Source organism: Mesoplodon bidens, assembly GCF_964165515.1.
Source record: "Mesoplodon bidens genome assembly, chromosome: 11".
Classification (NCBI taxonomy): domain Eukaryota; kingdom Metazoa; phylum Chordata; class Mammalia; order Artiodactyla; family Ziphiidae; genus Mesoplodon; species Mesoplodon bidens.
The window spans coordinates 96391761-96410379 of NC_138167.1; the positions used below are offsets into that span (position 1 = coordinate 96391761).

Below are 18619 nucleotides of genomic sequence, written 5' to 3' on the forward strand. Positions count from 1 at the left end.
TTGTGTTAAATAGATGATTCTGGGAGATGTGCAGTTGGCATAGTGAAAGAGATTCGCAACCATTTTGTATCTGGATCCCTTTGTCAGGTTTGATGAAGCCTGTGAATATGTTCTTAGTATTGCGTTTTGGATGCGTAAAATAAAATACTGAGTACAAAGTGTGTATGTGCTTCTTTAGTAACACATTAAATAAAAAGACTTAGTAGTTGGTCTAATAATTACCTTAATTTCAAAATAGTGATGAACATACACAGTATTTTAATATATCTGTATCAGCTGAATGACCTTCTGAATTATGCCCATGAGCCCAAGGTTAAGAACTATTGCTTATGGCATGAAGAGTGGGAGCATGAAGTTCAGTTAGTAAACTAGTCAATATGGAGATAATGAAAAATCTTAATGGAGACAGTCTGAAATAATCCTATGAAAGACTTTGTAATTATTTTAAAATAACATTTTTGTATTAGTTAATATGTGTACATTATAGAAAAATTTTAGGAAATATAAAATTTTAAAAAGGAAAGAAAACATGCTTTATGGTAGTTTCTTAAAACTTAAATAATACCTATGCTATCCTTGGTTTTTATTGCTGCTCTTGCATAGGAGCTTGCCTCATTAGCTATGCATTCAGTCTTGTTTTGATGATACCATCATAGCTTAACTCTCTTCCCTTTAATTTTACAGGTTTTTGATTGGTCAGGGAGCACATGTAGGAGCTGTCAACAGTGAAGGAGACACACCTTTAGATATTGCTGAGGAGGAGGCAATGGAAGAGCTACTTCAAAATGAAGTTAATAGGCAAGGTAAGGTAACCAACCTAGATAGAAAATATGTTTAAAACTGTTTTGTAAAGAATATGATACTTGACTTTTTCAATAAATGATTGTTGACATTGAAGGGCAATTGTAATTTGAGTGGAAAAAAAATCAGTTTACCTAACAATATGTGAAGTAAGGTTCTACTTGAAAAAATATATGATTCTTAACTCTACGTCTTTTTAATATTTTTAAAGTTGAAAGAAGTATCATGAGTGGTAGGGTAAGGCATAAAATTATCTGTCAATAACAGCTTTGGAGGGAAGTAAAACAGGCAAAGGGGATAAGGAAGTGTACGGGGTGAATGAGACACATTGCAAATTTAAAGAGTGGTCAAGAAGTCGTCACTGATAAGGTGGTATTTAAGCAAAGGTCTTACTGGGGTGATGGTATGAATCATGTAGGTCTGGGGAAAGAACATTGCATACAGAGGAACCAATGAATTCAAGAATGGGAGGGTGCCTGGTGTTTTCAGAGAAGCAGCGAGTGTGACCAGTATGACGGAAGCAGGCAGAACAAGGAAGAGGCTGGAAGGAGCTGAGGTCACAGAAGTAGCAGTGGACCCTATCACATAGGGCCTTGTGGGCCACTGGAAGGATTTTAGCTTTTAATCTGAGTGAAATAGTGAGCTAGTGGAGGGATTGAGATAGAGGAGTGACATGATCTGACTTGCTTTAGAAAGGATCTCTGGGGCTGTTGTGTTGAGAATAGATTATAGGAAGGTAAGGGCAGGAGTAGGAGAACGGCAAGGGCAGGAGCAGGGTGGTAGTAGACAGAGTGATGAGAGAAGACTGGATTTTAGATACATTTTGAAGGTTTGGCCAAGAAGATCATTGAGTGATTAAAACTACAGTGTGTAAGAAAGAAGAAGGCAGGGAAGATCCTAAGATTTTTGGTTTGAGCCACTAGATGGGTGAAGTTTTTATGAGAGGTGTGAATGTTGTGGGAAAAGTAAGTTTTGTAGGGAGAGCTCAGGGGTTCATTTTTCAGACATGTTAAGTTTGTTTTGCCTGTTAGATATCCAAGCAGTTGAATATGTTAATAGAGAGAGGTACAAGCTGGAGATATAAATTTGGGAGATGTCTATTTATAGATGAGGAATGGTTGCTTATGGGTAGAATTTCTTTCAGGAGTGATGAGTGTTCTAAAACTGTTTGTGGTAATGGTTGCACAGCTCTGCAAATTTACTAAAACCACTGAATTGTATACTTTAAATAATATGTGAATTATATCTCAATAAATATAAAGCTGTATAATACAGCAATTCCTCTTCTGGGCATATAACCAAAGGATTCAAAGAAGGTTTCAAAGAGATTTTTGTACACCCAGGTTTATAACATTATTCACAATAACTAAAAGATGGAAGAAAACCAAGTGTTCATCAATGGATGAATGAATAAACAAAATGTAGTATATACTTACAGAAAATGCTGCTCAGCATTAAGAAGGAAATTCTGACATATGCTACAGCCTGGATGAACCTTGAGAACATTATGCTATGTGAAATAAGCCAGTCACAAAAAGGCAAATACTGTATGATTCCACTTACCATGAGGTACCTCAAGTACTCAAAATCATAGAGAAAGTGGAATGATGGTTGTCAGGAGCTAGGAGGAAGTGGGAATGGGGACTTGTTGCTTAATTAGCATAGCATTTCAGTTTTGCAAAATGAAAAGAGTTCTAGACATTGATTGAGCAACAGTGTAACTGTACTTAACACTACTGAACTGTCTACTTAAAATGGTTATTAAGATAGTAAATTTTGTTATGCATATTTTACTACAACTTAAAAAAACTAATATGTATATATATATATATATATATATATATATATATATTACTGTGTGATTTCCACTATATTAAGTTATGTCTAGGCAGTGATTAAATGGGTATTATCAGAAGATAACTGTATTTTCCTAAGGTATGGGATATTGGTTTAGAAGGTTGACTCCTGCTGAAATGTGGTTCATCAGGAAATAAAAGCAGCGAAATAGAAGCTAAGTCAGTTCCTTGAAAAAAGATTTTTATTCCTGGGGATTAGGAAAATTCATAATGACTACCTGGTTGTTTAAAAAAATATATCTTAGGCACTAAAACTGAAGAAATATTTAAATGCCTAAATAGAGTTGAGGCATTGTAACAAGTGGCTGAAGGTACCTGGAGATCAGGAGAAACAAGGCACACATTAGGAAAGTAGTCATAACTGGAGCTTGGATAAATACACAGAAGAGCTTTTAACAGCTGTATCCTAAGCAAGCAATTTTGGACTAATGGGATCTTCAAGACTTGAAGAAGCTGGAAGAATAGGTATAAAGCATCAACCTGGATGAAGAGTCCCTTATCTGTCCAGCTTGCCCTGGTGAGTGCCCAGATAGATAGCAACAATATTGTTTAATAGTAGTTAGCAATTATTATGAACTGGGAAAGGCAGGGATATATACTGAAAACTTCTTGTCTTTAGTTTCCTTCTATATAAAGGAAACTGTTAGGAAGGCTGATTTTAGTTGTAATGATTCATTCAGTTTTGATTAAGGTGCCAGCATATGTTCTGAGTGCTGGGTATTTTTGGGTATTTTTTTTTTTTTTAAGAGACACACTTTGTTCTTAAGGATTTCACGGTGTGTAGAAGTGACAAATATATAAACAGAGCCCCACAATGCAGTGTGCTATGTGCTAAAATATAGGTAGGAACAGAATGATGTGGGAGAACAGAAAAGCCTATGACTGTTTGCAGTAGTCAGGAAGGGTTTGAGAGTGATGACATTTGAGAGGGAGTTTACTTGGCAAAGAAGGGGGTAGTGGACAAAAAAGGCATGTGAGACAGGGGTATCAACATGTGCAAAGAAAAGGAATTGGAGACATAGCATACGTGGAGAATTCATTAGAATTGGAATGGAGTGAAAAGTCAGGATGGAATTAGTATGAGGTTGAGGCTTGAAAAGATTAGGCTGGAGCCAGATGGTGGACATCTCTTTTGTAGGCATTAGACAGATGCAACAAAGATCCCCAAGCAGGAAATTAACCTGATTGGATTTGGTTTTTCGTAATAAAGCAGCTGAGGGTAATCTGGAGGATGCGTTAGAGTGGGGGATGATACATGGTGGCATGCCTTCCTTGAAGAAGATTCTTCACTTAATCCAGGTGAAAGATGAAAAGGGCCAAAATGGTTACACTTAAGATGGAAAAGAGCAAAGAGCCAGGACTGTTTTCAGAAAATATTAAGGTAAAATTAAAACAGCTTGGTGGAGAATTGAATGTGGAAATGAAGGAAGAATTGAGGCAAGCTAATTTGCCTCCTGAAGTTTCCAGTTTAAGAAGTGATGATTGGATAAATTCACTCGGGAAAATGTGGGACAAAGCAGGAACGGATTTAGAGAGTGTATGAGTTTGTTTTGGGATATATTGAGTTTGGTTGCTAAAGCACATCTAGATGACAGTGTTCAGTGCACTGTTGGAATTTAGGAAATGTCAGGATGGAAAATGTAAATCTGGGAAAATAATAGGTGAGGGGAAATTCTGGAAAATAGTATATAGTATGACCCTGAAACTGCAAAGTAAGGAGCTGATACTAAAAATAATAGCGAACTCTTATTAAATACCGATTATTTGCCAGGCATTGAGCAAAAGGCTTTACAAGCATTATTTCATTTCATCCTCACAGCAATTCTAAGAGGTTAATACTAGTATCACCCCATTTTACAGATGAGAAGCTGAGGCTCAGTGATTTGCCCAAGGTCATACATGTAGGAAGTCGTGCTATATGTAGTTCAGTCCCAAACAGTGTAACAGATACCTTGAGCCCACACTCTTCATCACTGTACCATACTGCATTTTATTAGGAATATCTCTTAGAAAATATTTCATGATATTCATTTTATTCATATAATGGGAATACATGAATTTATATAGCATAACTTTATTCTGAAGAAACAAAAGATAGAGGCATCTCTAATAGTGTTTAACATTTATAAAAAGAACACCCTAAATATATCTCTAATAATGACAAAATTTCTCAAATTATTTATCCTGGTATGAAAGTTATTATTTAATATTTTAAAATTCTTTAATCGCTCTTTTGGCTCTTATTTCTTATTCTAATATATTTGATTAACAACTAGTCATGCTTGAGTAGATTGCCTTTGAAAGTAGTAATGATTGAATAGTAGATGAAAGTATTTCTGGTTAATGTTTTAATGCAATTTTCTTTATTTAGTGTGGGACACAAGTCAATTTTTGCATTTCTTAGATAACAAAATTCCAATTTGATTTTATTTTTTCTTACCTATGAGAATTGGCTACATTTCAAGCTAACATTTACTGTTTTGTTTTGTTTTGTTTTTTGCGGTACGCGGGCCTCTCACTGTTGTGGCCTCTCCCCTTGCGGAGCACAGGCTCCGGACGCACAGGCTCAGCAGCCATGGCTCACGGGCCCAGCCGCTCCGTGGCACGTGGGATCCTCCCGGACCGGGGCACGAACCCGTGTCCCCTGCATCGGCAGGTGGACTCTCTACCACTGTGCCACCAGGGAAGCCCTACTGTTTTTTTTATAGCAGTGACAGATGTTAAATAGTCTAATCACTTTATTATATCACACCCAATTTAGTTCAATATACATTGTTTTCGTTGTTTAAAAACCTTGCAATTATAGGTGGATTAAGGACCAATTAAATTCATTATAAGATCTTCTTCCTATTATACTACAATGCAGTAAAAGAGAAGCAGAATCATAGACTTTTAGAACTGATCATGATAATTAACACCTTGGTGCTTATTCCTGATATAAACACTTCACATATAATGTTAATTAATTTAATCCTCACAACATTGTGGATAGGTATATACTTTCATTACTCCTATCTTACAAATAAAAGAACTGAATATTAGTGTAGGTTGTGTCTTGCCCAAGATAATAGAGCTAGTAAGTGGCAAATCAGGGATTGAAACCCAGCAGTCTAGGTTCAGGTCTGTGTTCTTAACCCATTATACTAATATTCAAAGAAGTTATGGCTTTCTCAAGGTTGCTAGCCTAGTTAAAGCACTGGAATTAGAAAACAGGTATTGTAATACATAGTCCAGTGGGGTTTAAACAAAAATTAATGGTCTATTGCTCTAATCAGTGGTATTTTTGAAAAGATTTTAAGAACAAGGGTGGGTTTTTTTTTTCTAACTGGATTTTCTTAAGCATAAGAAATTTCTCTTCACATGTACTTTAATTTTAAACTTGAGTTGTATTTATATATAATTCATATAAAGGCACAATTTGGTGGCAGCAGGGGGTAACTGCTTTGTAATTGGGTGAAGATAGCATGAAATGAGATAAATCCAGAAGTAAGAAGTAGCTGTTTTTTTATTTCAAGTCCAGAGGAAATTTAGAATAATAAAAGACAATAAAAGTCAGACTCTTTAAGATGATAAGGAGAAAAGGGATAACTATAATAAAGATGTTCATGTATTGAAAGACATAGTAAAAAAAATTAAGCATAAGAAAATAAATCAGTCTGAGAAAAGTCATTTAGTAGAAAGATTATTCTTAATGTATTAACAGTTACAGCTTTATAATTTCTTTTATGAATAACATTAGAAGGCATTTTAAATAAGATGGGCTGATTATCTTTTGAAAGGAAATTTTTATATGTATAAAATTGCATTATTATAGAAATGGTGATACTTTGTAATTAAAGATTATAATAGGTTTTGTCTGTTACATATATATAGTGTATATAATTGTTTTTATAAAGTCTATTTGGAAAACCTTATTGCAAATTTCTTTCAAATGTAGTAATGAGGGACTTCCCTGGTGGTCCAGTGGTTAAGAATCCACCTTCCAACACAGGGGACGTGGGTTCAATCTCTGGTCACGGAACCAAGATTCCACGTGCCATGGGGCAACTAAGCCTGCCTGCTGCAGCTATTAAGCCCATGCGCTCTAGAGCCCGTGCACCACAACTACTGAGCCTGCATGCCACAACTAAGACCTGACACAGCCAAATAAATAAATAAGTAAATATTTAGGGAAAAAAAGAAAAATTCAAGAGGATAGCTGGGTCTAGCACCAAGAGCAAACATTTGGGGAAAAAAATGAGATCTCTAGTTTGAAGATGACTTTACCTGAACTTCTGTAATCTCGGGATTTTAAAAATGTTTTTCAGTCATGGCCTACTTTTTTGAGATTGAGCTTCAACTGAACAGTTTAGTTGTATCTTGAATAAATGGTAATTTACTAAGCAAGCAAGGTAAGGATACATTCCAGATAGAGGATACTAGCTTGCACAACAGCACAGGCACATGATGTACTTGATCTATGTGAAGATCTATATGGTTAGAACACTGGGTGATGATAGAGGAGAAAGACTAGAGATTAAAAACGCATGGAGACCAAATCATAAAAGGCTCTGTCTGCTACACTAAAGAGCTGAGCTTTGTCTTGTAGGAGGTGAACAATCATTGACAGATTTTTTTTTATAGAAAAGAGAGATGATTGTATTTTGCTACAGAAAAACCAGTCTGGCGATGATGTGGGGAATGACTCAGAAGGAACTGAGGAGAATGAATTAAGGGCCAGCTGTAGTCTTCAAAGTGTGAGAGACATAAGACGAACTAAAATAGTGATTAGGGGCCATTAAGAAGACATTTTAGGAAGAAAAAAAGAAGACATTTTAGGAATGGCAACTCAGAATCTGCTGACTAATTGGATGGAGGCTGGGGATAAGGTAAAGGGAGGGATTAAGGATGACTTCCGGGTTTCTGGGTAAGTATTGGAACCTAATATAGGAAATATAAGACAAACAGCAAGCAGAGTGGCTAGGGAAAATTGAGATAAGATTTTAGCATTGAGTTTGAAGTGACTGTGTTATATTATTTTATTATGTATTATATTACATCCCTAGTTTTGACCTCTTCTCTGTTCTCCAGACAGATATCCAGCTAACTCCAACTGGATGTCTGTTAGTGCATTTCAAACTTCACATTTCCGAAACTGAAAATTTAATTTTTCTAGTTGCTCAGGCTAAAAACCTTTGATTCATCCTTGACTTCTCTTTTTCTCCTACATCCAAACTAACAGCAAATTCTGTTGGTTTGCCTTGAAGAATGCAGAATCTAACCTCTTTACTACCTTCACTGCTACACCCTGGTTCAAGTTACCATCATCTCTTGCCTGAACTATTGTTAATAGCCTCCCAGTCTATACCTCAGTTTTCAGCTTAAGTGATCCTCTTAAATTGAGTCAGATGTTGTCACCCTGCCCCCCTGCCCCCTGTAGTGCTTACTACAGACAGTCCCTGACTTCTGGTGGTTCAGTTTAACGGTTCTTCAACTTTACGATGGTGTGAAAGCAATACACATTCAGTAGAAACCATACTTCATATTTTGAGTTTCAGTCTTTTCCTGGGCTAGAGATGTGCAGCACATATTCCCTAGTGACGCTGGTCAACAGCAGCAAGCTGCGACTTCTGGTCAGCTACGTGATCATGAGGGTAGACAACCAAACTGATACACTTAAACAACCATTCTATACCTATATGACCATTCTGTTTTTCACTTTCAGTACAGTGCTCAGTAAATTACATGAGATATTCAGCACTTAATAATTTATTTATAAAACAGACTTTGTGTTAGATGATTTTTCCCAACTGTAGGCTAATGTAAGTATTCTGAGCGTGTCTAAGGTAGGCTGCACTTAGCTATGACAGGGTAGGTATATCATATGCAGTTTAGACTTGGGGTATTTTCAACTTTTGATGGATTTATCAGAATGTAACCCCATTGTAAGTCAAGGAAGATCTGTAGTACTTTCCTCTGTCTGGAATATTCTCTAAGATTATGGTGTGACTGTCACTTTATTTCTTGCTGTAATGTCACCTTATCAAAGAGACTGTTCTTTACCAACCTATATAAAATAACAACTCTTTCTCATTACCCTCTGTACCTTTACTCTGCTTTTTTTTCCTTTGCAGATGTATCATCTGCCATGTAATAGGTTCACCTCTAAACCCCTAACACCTAATAAAGTACCTGACATGTAGTAGAGACTCAGTACATATTGACTGATTGATTGAATGAATGAGTGAATGAAAAATTCCAACCAGCCAGTTGGATACATGGATGTGAATTATAGAAGAGATCTTAGCTGAGGAGTTGTGTGTGTGTGTAATTATTTTTTACTCGTGTATTTATGTATTCATCATTCATTCAGTAAACATTTACTGATGCCTTTTACTTTGTATCAGGTATCCATCCATATGGTGGGGATACAAGATAAAAAAGCAGTATATTTACCTTTTTTAATAAGCTCATTGTCTTTTGGAGTATAAATGCATCATGGTATGTGCTATTTATTAAATAACCAGCATTTGAAGCCATAAGATAACATGAGATCACTGAGGAATTTCAGGATTATCATTTCTATTTTAATTTTTTTCTCAGGGTGTTGAGCTCTTTGAAGGTCATGTTCCTTTTTGAATTCTCCCCACTCTTATCACCTCAACCTAGCATAGCGCTTAATGCTTTTAGATGAATAAACATCTATATAACTTACCAAAATTATAAAACTGATACTGATGGCATGAACAATGTACTATGTTGGAAAAAGGAAGAGGTGTTGGTAGAAAAATAATCTGATTTAAGGTCTGTTCAATCTTAGATGAGGACAGGACCTCCAAGTTGAAGTGTTCAATAAACATTTGTACCTACTAGGCTAGAGTTCAGAGAACTGGTCAAAGCAGTGGATAAAAATTTGAGACTTAAATACATATGATTGTTTAAAACAACAAACTTTTTTTTTAGACCAAAGGATGGGGAATACCTTGGGGAGTATTCAAATCTTCAAAAACAAAAGGAATAAGCAGAAAAGGTAAAAAGAAAGCCAAAATAATACTGTAGGGCAAAAATTAAATAGTCAATAGAGAATGCTAATAAAATATCTACAGTATTCCTACATTTCTTTATTTAACCAGCTTGTTCTAAGCAGCCCATTTTTCAAAAATATAATTTCACTTTTAATTTTCAATTAAACTTGGAATGTTTTGGATAATTTTATTTCCGAACAAAAACATTTACTATAGAGAAAAAAATGAAAAAAAATATTTTATTTTATCAGGGGTTGATATAGAAGCAGCTCGAAAGGAAGAAGAACGAATAATGCTTAGAGATGCAAGACAATGGCTAAATAGTGGCCATATAAATGATGTCCGGCATGCAAAATCTGGAGGTACAGCACTTCATGTTGCAGCTGCTAAAGGCTATACAGAAGTTTTAAAGTAAGTATTGCTTCTCACAGTTGTTTTTCTGTTTTGATTTGTTTTCTTTATTTCACTTTTCCTTTTTTTAAGATACCTGCTAACATTATTTTGAAACAGCTTGTGTAAGTTATTTAATGTCTGTTTATAGGGAGAAAGAGAAAACTACCTTGAATGTTATTGCTTTATTTCTAAAGTTCTTTCTTTCACTCTCAAATTTTGAGTATTCTACTGTTCTTCCATTGCAGTTTTCCAATAAGTGAAATTTAAGTGTCAGACAACCATTATATGTTACCTTCTGGCCTAGTAAATTATTAGAGTCACTTTGAGATTCCCAGATAGGTTAGCTCTGGATACAGAGACTAAGAACAATGTTGTATATAAACATACTATCAAATTCTGAGAGCTTGATTCCTACTGATTGTTTATTTACATGTAATTTATCTGATTTTGTTTTAGATTTTCACTACATGAACACTGGAATTCAGAGTGCTGTTAGCATAATATTAAATATTAAACCATAAGCAACTTAGACGATATAGGGTTATATACTGATCGACAAATATTTTTGGGACAAAGCTCCTTTATGTCACAATAAATTTGTGTTTTGGTTTTTACTTATGCAGTGCAAAGGTGTTGGCAACTATATGGACAAGACAATTCAGTGCATAACTTTTGTTATATCTATGTGAAGGCTAATAAGACTGGCCCTCAGCAAAATCTACTGCACCCTCTATGTTGCTTTTGTTCCACTTTGGTTTCTTATATCAATCCCTTCTTATTCCCTCTCCTCAGTAAAAACAGTGAAGAAGTTTAAGTGGGTCAGTTATTCCAGGTTTCCCTCCTATTTCAATCCCTACTCACTTCAGTAATTTAAGCCTTCTCCTAGAATAGTACAGTTAACTTTTTTTTTAATTTATTTATTTTATTTATTTACTTTTGGCTATGTTGGGTCTTCGTTGCTGCACACGGGCTTTCTCTCGTTGCGGTGAGCGGGGGATACTCTTCGTTGCAGTGCATGGGCTTCTCACTGCAGTGGCTTCTCATTGCAGAGCAGGGGCTCTAGAGCGCAAGCTTCAGTAGTTGTGGTGCACAGGCTTAGTTGCTCTGCAGCATGTGGGATCTTCCTGGACCAGGGCTCGAACCCATGTCCCCTGCATTGGCAGGCACCTTCTTAACCACTGTGCCACCAGGGAAATCCCTAGAAATTTTTTCTACAGATATTCTCACTCACATAGGAAATAAGGTATGTGCTAGCAGCATTGTTTATAATTGGCGTAGAATGGTTGAATAGATCAGGATACATCCTTTCACTAGAATACTCTATAGAGATTAAAACACTACTTACAGATATGGAAAGAGCACTAGGATGTGTTAAGAACTATGCCTCATTTGTGTTTATGTTTTAAAAATTTAAGTTGTATTTATTTATGTATGCATAAAATCTCTCTGTAAGGATCTAATCAAAAGTAGTAGTACGGTTATCTCTAGGGCAGGGAAACTGGTTGGCTAAAGGTCAGCAGTGGGAAAGTGACTTTGCTATCGAGCCATTTATTCTTTTTTAGTTTTGAAACTTGTGAATATTTTACTTAGGAAAGAAAATATGAAATCAAAAATAAACAGAAGAGATCCATTTCAAATGTAACTGTCTCCCCACTTACCCCCTCCCCCCCAAACACACTTTCAGTTGATTTTTATGCTTTTCAGCTCTGTACTCCTATTGCAGCTTCATCATAGAACCTGTCTGTGAGGGTTGATTGATGTTTTACTTAACTTTTGTCCTCTATTAGAAGTTCCTTGAGCATAATAAATACTGTCTTATTTTTTTGAGTATCCTTGCATGGCCTGACATATAGAGAGCCTTATGTTTGGGGGGGGTGGGGGGGGTGTCTACCTTTCTCTCCACACAGACTCTCAAGTACTTAGAATTTTGTATTGCTCAGGATATTTAACATTATTATAGTTCATATTTCCTATTGGGGGTATATTTTTATTATCTTATATTCCAGTCTTATTTTTGTCTCTATTAATAAAGTATCTGATAATATTTATGTTAGTGGCCATATTTTTTTAACCTAAATCTTCTGACTTATATCTATTAGAGTGTTTTTTAGATCACTGGCTCTTAAATATTGATCTGCAGGCAGGAGACAGGCAGTGATGTGAGGTCATATGCAGGACTTATTAAAAGTACAGATTGATAGGGCCCATCTCCCAAGATACTGATTAATTCAATGGAACTGGGGTGGAGCTGGGAAAGCTTTTTTTTTGTTTTTTGTTTTTTTCAATAGCAAGTTTTTCAGATGGTTCCACTATGGAGCCATAATTAAAAACATCTGCTTTAGATATTGTTAGGAAATAGGGGATCAGTTCTTGAAACATAAATAAATGGTTATATATTAGCTATCACTACCACCTCCTGTAGGTAAAAAGAAGCCCTTCTCAAGGTCAACATCTTGGAAAGTAAGGTAAAGGTTAACCAGATTTGAGTTATAAAGTATTTAGTGTTCGCCTTTGTGTGTGGCGCTGTGCTGTGTGCAATTTATAGACCCATTCTTTGTTCTCTGTGGGCTTAATTTCTAAATAAAATAAAGGTTGATGTCAATATACAGTTATAAGGGCATACTAACATTTATGCAACTCTTTTCATTGTATTAAAACGTATTCCTGTTTTCTAGCTTTGTTGATGATTAGAATATCTGCTTTCTACTGCTACAGAAAAGTATACTTGACCCCTTGGAATATTTGTTTTGCTTTGTTTTGTTTCTAACAGTCAGTTTCCTATGAAAATTTCCAATGGTAGATCATAAAGTTTCATGAAGGCTTTCACAAACCAGTTCCTTAACCGCAAGGCAACAATGACACTACAAATAACTTTGTTTGATCCCAGTATATTTTTAGAACACGTTCAGTTTGAGATGATATATCATATGGACACTTCAAGACATTCCCTACAATAAATCAGTTTAACATACAAATTGATCCAATAGTTTTGAAAACTTATAGACTTTCCTGCAAAATTTTCAGTTAGAAACATATTAACAAGAATTAATCAGTGTCATACCAAACCATAAGACTCATAGTCATTAGGAATTAATTAAAACTGAATTCATTATTATGGCAGTAACTCAAGATCCTCTATGCCAGTGTTTTCTGAGAATTCTTTTGTCCTAGCTAATTTGTTGAGGGGAGGAGGGATTCTGAACTATGAAAAGAAATATATTGCAAATTTTTGTTAACTTGCATGGTATATAGCTGTTAATTATGTCCAATCATTTCTAGATTTTAATGATGATCTAATTCACTGTAATTTGTTTAGACTTTTAATACAGGCAGGCTATGATGTTAATACTAAAGATTATGATGGCTGGACACCTCTTCATGCTGCAGCTCATTGGGGTAAAGAAGAAGCATGTCGAATTTTAGTGGACAGTCTGTGTGATATGGAGACAGTCAACAAAGTGGTAGGCCTTTCAAATGTACTTTAAATATTTTAACTTCTAGAAATATAGTTTTAGTCTAAAAAATGTTATGAGAATATAAATTATTTAATTCTATTAAGTTTTATTAACTGTGCAAGACATTTTGTGAATCATTTATTCATTTTTATTATTAAGTCTTTTCCAGCTACTTATGAGGTGATTTGGTCTTGTTCGACAAAGAAGTATTACTTTTTCTGTAATAGTATTACCATACGTGTCGAGTAGATTTGGGTGCTTCCATTGATATTCTTAGAAATTCATAAATTAAGAAATTTTGCAAACATATAAGGTGGAATATATTCTAAATAATGAACTTTCTGGCATTCTGGAAACTTGTACCAGTAGGGTTATTATAAGGACTAAGCTAGCAGCGGGAAAAATCCTTACTATTTTTGGCCAGCAGCTCTTTGAAATTTTCTTTTCCACTATGAACAAAAATAGATGTATGTGACAGATGTTCACCTGGACTGCTTTTTGAAACTAAGTCATACCTGTGGCTGGCTGAACTTTTAAGTAGTTTAGAAATACATATGTTTATTTTATTACTCTACTAAGAATTTAATTAATTTTTATGGCAGTAAAGTAGAAATAAGATCTCAAAAAGGTTAAACTTGGAGTTACCACATGACCCAGTAATTCCACTCATAACTATATACCCAAGAAAATTTAAACAGATGTCCACACAAAAATTATACACAAATGTTCATAGCAGTATTATTCATTGTGTACCAGAAAGCAAAAGCAGATGTCCATCTTCTGGTGAAGAGATTAGCAGAAGGGTGGTATATCATGCAATGGAATATTATTCAGCAATGAAAAAGAATGAAGTAGATACATGCTACAATATGGATGAACCTTGAAAACAGTTTGCAAAGTGAAAGAAGCCAGTCACAAAGGACCATATATTGTATGATTCCATTTATATGAAATGTCTGGAATAGGCAAGTCTGTAGTGACAGAAAGTATATTAGTGGTTGCCTCAGACAGGGGGAGGGGGAGGGGGAGGGGGGAGGGGATTGCTAATGGATATGTCATTTCTTTTTGGGGTGATGAAAACGTTCTAAAATTGATTGTGGTGATGGTTGTAAAACTCTGTGAATATACTAAAACCATCGAATTGCATACTTTAAAATGGGTGACTTGTATGTGAATTATAGATCAATAAAGCTGTTACCAAAAAAAGTAAGTGGAGGTATATCAGCTGCTTATCTCTCACATGGATTTCTCATACATCTCCTTCAAGTCATATGTACCATGTTTTATACCTACCATAAAAAATGTTATCTAACTTCTTTCTGTATGATCATACAGAATCACTGAAGGCATTTTATAATTTATTGATTTTTTTATTATCACCAACCCTCTTGTTTCCTGCGTAGGGCCAGACAGCCTTTGATGTAGCAGATGAAGACATTTTAGGATATTTAGAAGAGTTGCAAAAGAAACAAAATCTGGTATGTTTGATGACTGTCTAAAAATTGTCTCTATTAGTGAATTCTCTTAATAACTTTGAATTTTAGACAGCTGAAAAAGTATTCTTGCGATGTTTTGTAGTGTTTGGTTTTAAGTTATTCCTAGCAATCAAATTAAATGGCAGTGAATGAGAATAAAGGAGTAGTGGTGGTGTTTCTTTAGCCTTTTGTGTTGCTTATCCCCATTTCCCTAGCATCCCTTTCCCAAAATGAATACTTCTATAATGTATATGTTCTCAATAATAGTATCTTTTTGTAATTTCATAAGAAAGTTTGCTTAGAAGGTAGAGACTATAAAATCTCAGATTTCTAAAATAGCATACACTAGATAAGCAAGGAGTTACAAAACTAGGAAGCAGGTGTTTAAGTAAAATATTATCAGACATCCTAAATGGTTAATGGTCCCCGGTTTTTCAGTAAACTAAAGTTGGAGGCTTCTTAAAAAAAAAATCCAACTTAGTCCTTTGTGGAGTGGTTTGTTGTTGTTCTTGTTGTTGTTTTGGCTGCACTGCACAGCAGATCTTAGTTCCCCAGCCAGGGATTGAACCCATGTCCCCTGCAGGGGATGCGCAGAGTCTTAACCACTGGACTGCCAGGGAAGTCCCTTCTGTGCAGCTTTTAAACTGTCTAGTTCTTTTTATTCTTTATCCAAGCCCTTTTCTTTTTAGGTAAAACTTAAATCTTTATATGTTTTGTGTTTTGTTTTCATTTAGTGTTTGGGAAGCTACTTTGTTATTATTTTAAATTCTGTATTTTACTCATTAATGTTATTTTAATAGTATTCTTATTTTCCTTTGCATAACTTTTATAAAGCTCCATAGTGAAAAACGGGAGAAGAAATCTCCACTGATTGAATCAACAGCCAATATGGACAATAATCAATCACAGAAAACCTTTAAAAAGTAAGTAAAATATTAAAGTAGGTTTTGTTATTGTTTTAAATGAGTTGTCATGATAGTCACAAGTATGATTATTAGATTTTGTGGTTCTGGGAAAAATTAATGTATTCATTATGTATTTTCACCTTTTGTGTTTATAATTATTTCAAGGCTTTTTTCCTTTCACAGCAAAGAGACATTGATTATTGAGCCTGAGAAAAATGCATCCCGTATTGAATCTCTGGAACAAGAAAAGGTTGATGATGAAGAAGAAGGAAAAAAAGATGAATCTAGTTGCTCTAGTGAAGAAGATGAGGAAGATGACTCAGAATCAGAAGCTGAAACAGGTAAAATTTGAAGGATAAAGGGATTTTCAGTGAATTTTGATGAAGTGTAAAGTAAGATGAGGTCAGGCTTTAATTTTGAAACTTTTCAGACTGACATGCTACTTGTTAGGATACCTCCCAAGCCAGTAAATTGCCTTTCAGGGAGTGTTAGAAATTTAAGTATAGCTGTGATTTTATTGTTCTCTGCTTACCTGGAGTCAGGGAATTGATCACCTCTGCATTTTACTGACCTATATTTTTAGGTTTGTAGAAGGTGAAGAGGCTTCTAAGAGTCCCTTTGGATGGTGCAGATAGGGTTAGATGGGTTCCCAGCAGCTCAAGAATGCTCCTGCTGCTTTCTGAGACCTGAAAGTACAGGAAGCTGGCTCCAACAGCATCCCAAATATTTTCTCAGTAATACTAAAGTTTTAGAAAGTTGGGGCGGAGTCAAGATTTTTTCCTGTAGAGGTGTGGGGAAATTTACTTTGTTTTGAGAAAATTTAAAGATGCAGAAAAGTATAATATAATAAACATTCATATTCCAACTACCAAAACTTAACAGCTGTTGACATTTAGCTATATTTGCTTATAGTTTTTCTTTTAATAAAATTAAAACATTACCATTGTCTTCTTTAACCATCAGCCCTAATCTACTTCTCTTTCCTTTCTTTCGCAAATCACTATCGTGAGTTTTTTTTCTGAATCTTCTAGTCTATTTTTATACTCTTATCTTACATTCAGAAGTAATATATAGTAATTATAAGGTTGTTTTGTGTTTTTATTATTCCCTAGGAGTTGTTATGCAACTTGCATTTTTTACTTGAAAGTTGTATTTTTTAGGTTTGTTTGTATCTATCTGTGTCTTTACGTATGTAACTTATCCTTTTAGTTGTTGTATAGTATTCATTAAATACATTAATTTCCCTTTTGATAAAAATTTACCTTATTCCCAATGTTGTGTTGTAAATAATGCTGCAGCAATCATTTTATAATTGCCTCCCTGTGTATATGTGCAAGAGGTTCTCTAATAGATACACTTAATCATTGGATTATTGAATCATATTTTCACTTTTCATAAATGCTGCCAAATTGCTTTACTATTTACATTCTTTCCCTTTTTATAACAATTTACAATTTACATTCTTTCCCTTTTTATTATCAAGGATATGTTTTCTGTTTTTTTTTCCCTCTGGCTCACATGTTTTTATAGATTTTGTTTACTGAATTGCTTTTATTCTGTATCAGCTAATCATTCAGACTTCTGAAGAGGGACTTCCCTGGTGGTCCAGTGGTTGGGACTTTGCCTTCCACTGCAGGGGGTACAGGTTCAATCCATGGTTGGGGAGCTAGGATCCCACATGCCTCGCAGCCAAAAAAAACCCAAAACATAAAACAGAAGCAATATTGTAACAAATGCAATGAAGACTTTAAAAATGGTCCACATCAAAAAAATCTTAAGAAAAACAAAACCCCAAAAAAAACCTCCTGAAGAGCATAAGATTCCAGGATTGCTACCTTTGAGTTGTATAACCTGGCATTTTGGCATTTTATCGTATTTATCAGAAAAGGTATTGCATTTTCATTCAGTTTTTTATCAATGAAAAACTGTCATCATTATCAGGACCAGTTTGGTGATCATTAGTAAACACAAATGGAGCCCTAGAATTTCTTAGACTCCCCATATTTCCTCTAGACACAACAGCAAGTTTTGAATCAGTTATTTTTACTTACTCAGTAAAATATTTTCTCTAAGAAAATGTGAGAAACTAAAGTTTACTAAATAAACATGTTAAGGAACGTACTGATAATCCTGTTTCCCATTAAAAACAAGATATTGCTAAATGGGCACAGGCTAGCTTTGTTGCCAGATGATGTGTTATGGATTTCTTTATTTTCGTGAAACTTACTAATCCTACAAGTAAATTATTTTTTGGAAATACACAGAGTTTTTGAAATTTATAAATGGCTAGATTCTAGTCACTTAGGGATTTAATTTTTTATTTATTGCTGTGACATTGCTGATCAGGTGAGTCAACATATCTTTTGCCTTGATGACACAGTAATATAGGTAAAATTGGCAGTAGAACAACAGGTAGTCATTGAATATTATAATTTATTTGTATAACATACTAATTAAAATATTTCGAATTATAAAAACAAATTATATGAGAATCAGCATGTACAGTGTTCAAGAACATGGACTGATTCTTGCATGTAACTGTAGATGTGGGTAAGTTATTTAATCTCTGATTTCTCTGTAAAATCAGGGTAATAATACCTGCTTTACATGGATACTATATAACAATCAATTGCTTTGTAATAAATGTTAATTTTCATGTAATGTATAAAATTAAAGTCTACTAATTTAAATAAGATTAATGTACATGCTTACCTAGTAACATTCAGTTAA

At 34.7% G+C, this 18619-nt stretch overlaps 1 protein-coding gene across 4 annotated transcripts in view; it reads left to right on the forward strand.

The window, feature by feature from the left end:
• Nucleotides 1-18619, forward strand: part of PPP1R12A (protein phosphatase 1 regulatory subunit 12A) — a 150958-nt gene that overhangs the window by 79235 nt on the left and 53104 nt on the right. For all 4 annotated transcript variants that reach the window (XM_081249768.1, XM_081249765.1, XM_081249766.1 and 1 more), the window contains exons 3-8: nucleotides 685-803; nucleotides 9913-10072; nucleotides 13371-13515; nucleotides 14913-14987; nucleotides 15819-15907; nucleotides 16073-16230. In XM_081249768.1, coding sequence (XP_081105894.1) covers nucleotides 685-803; nucleotides 9913-10072; nucleotides 13371-13515; nucleotides 14913-14987; nucleotides 15819-15907; nucleotides 16073-16230 — 746 coding nt within the window. The remainder of the gene's footprint in view (nucleotides 1-684; nucleotides 804-9912; nucleotides 10073-13370; nucleotides 13516-14912; nucleotides 14988-15818; nucleotides 15908-16072; nucleotides 16231-18619) is intronic.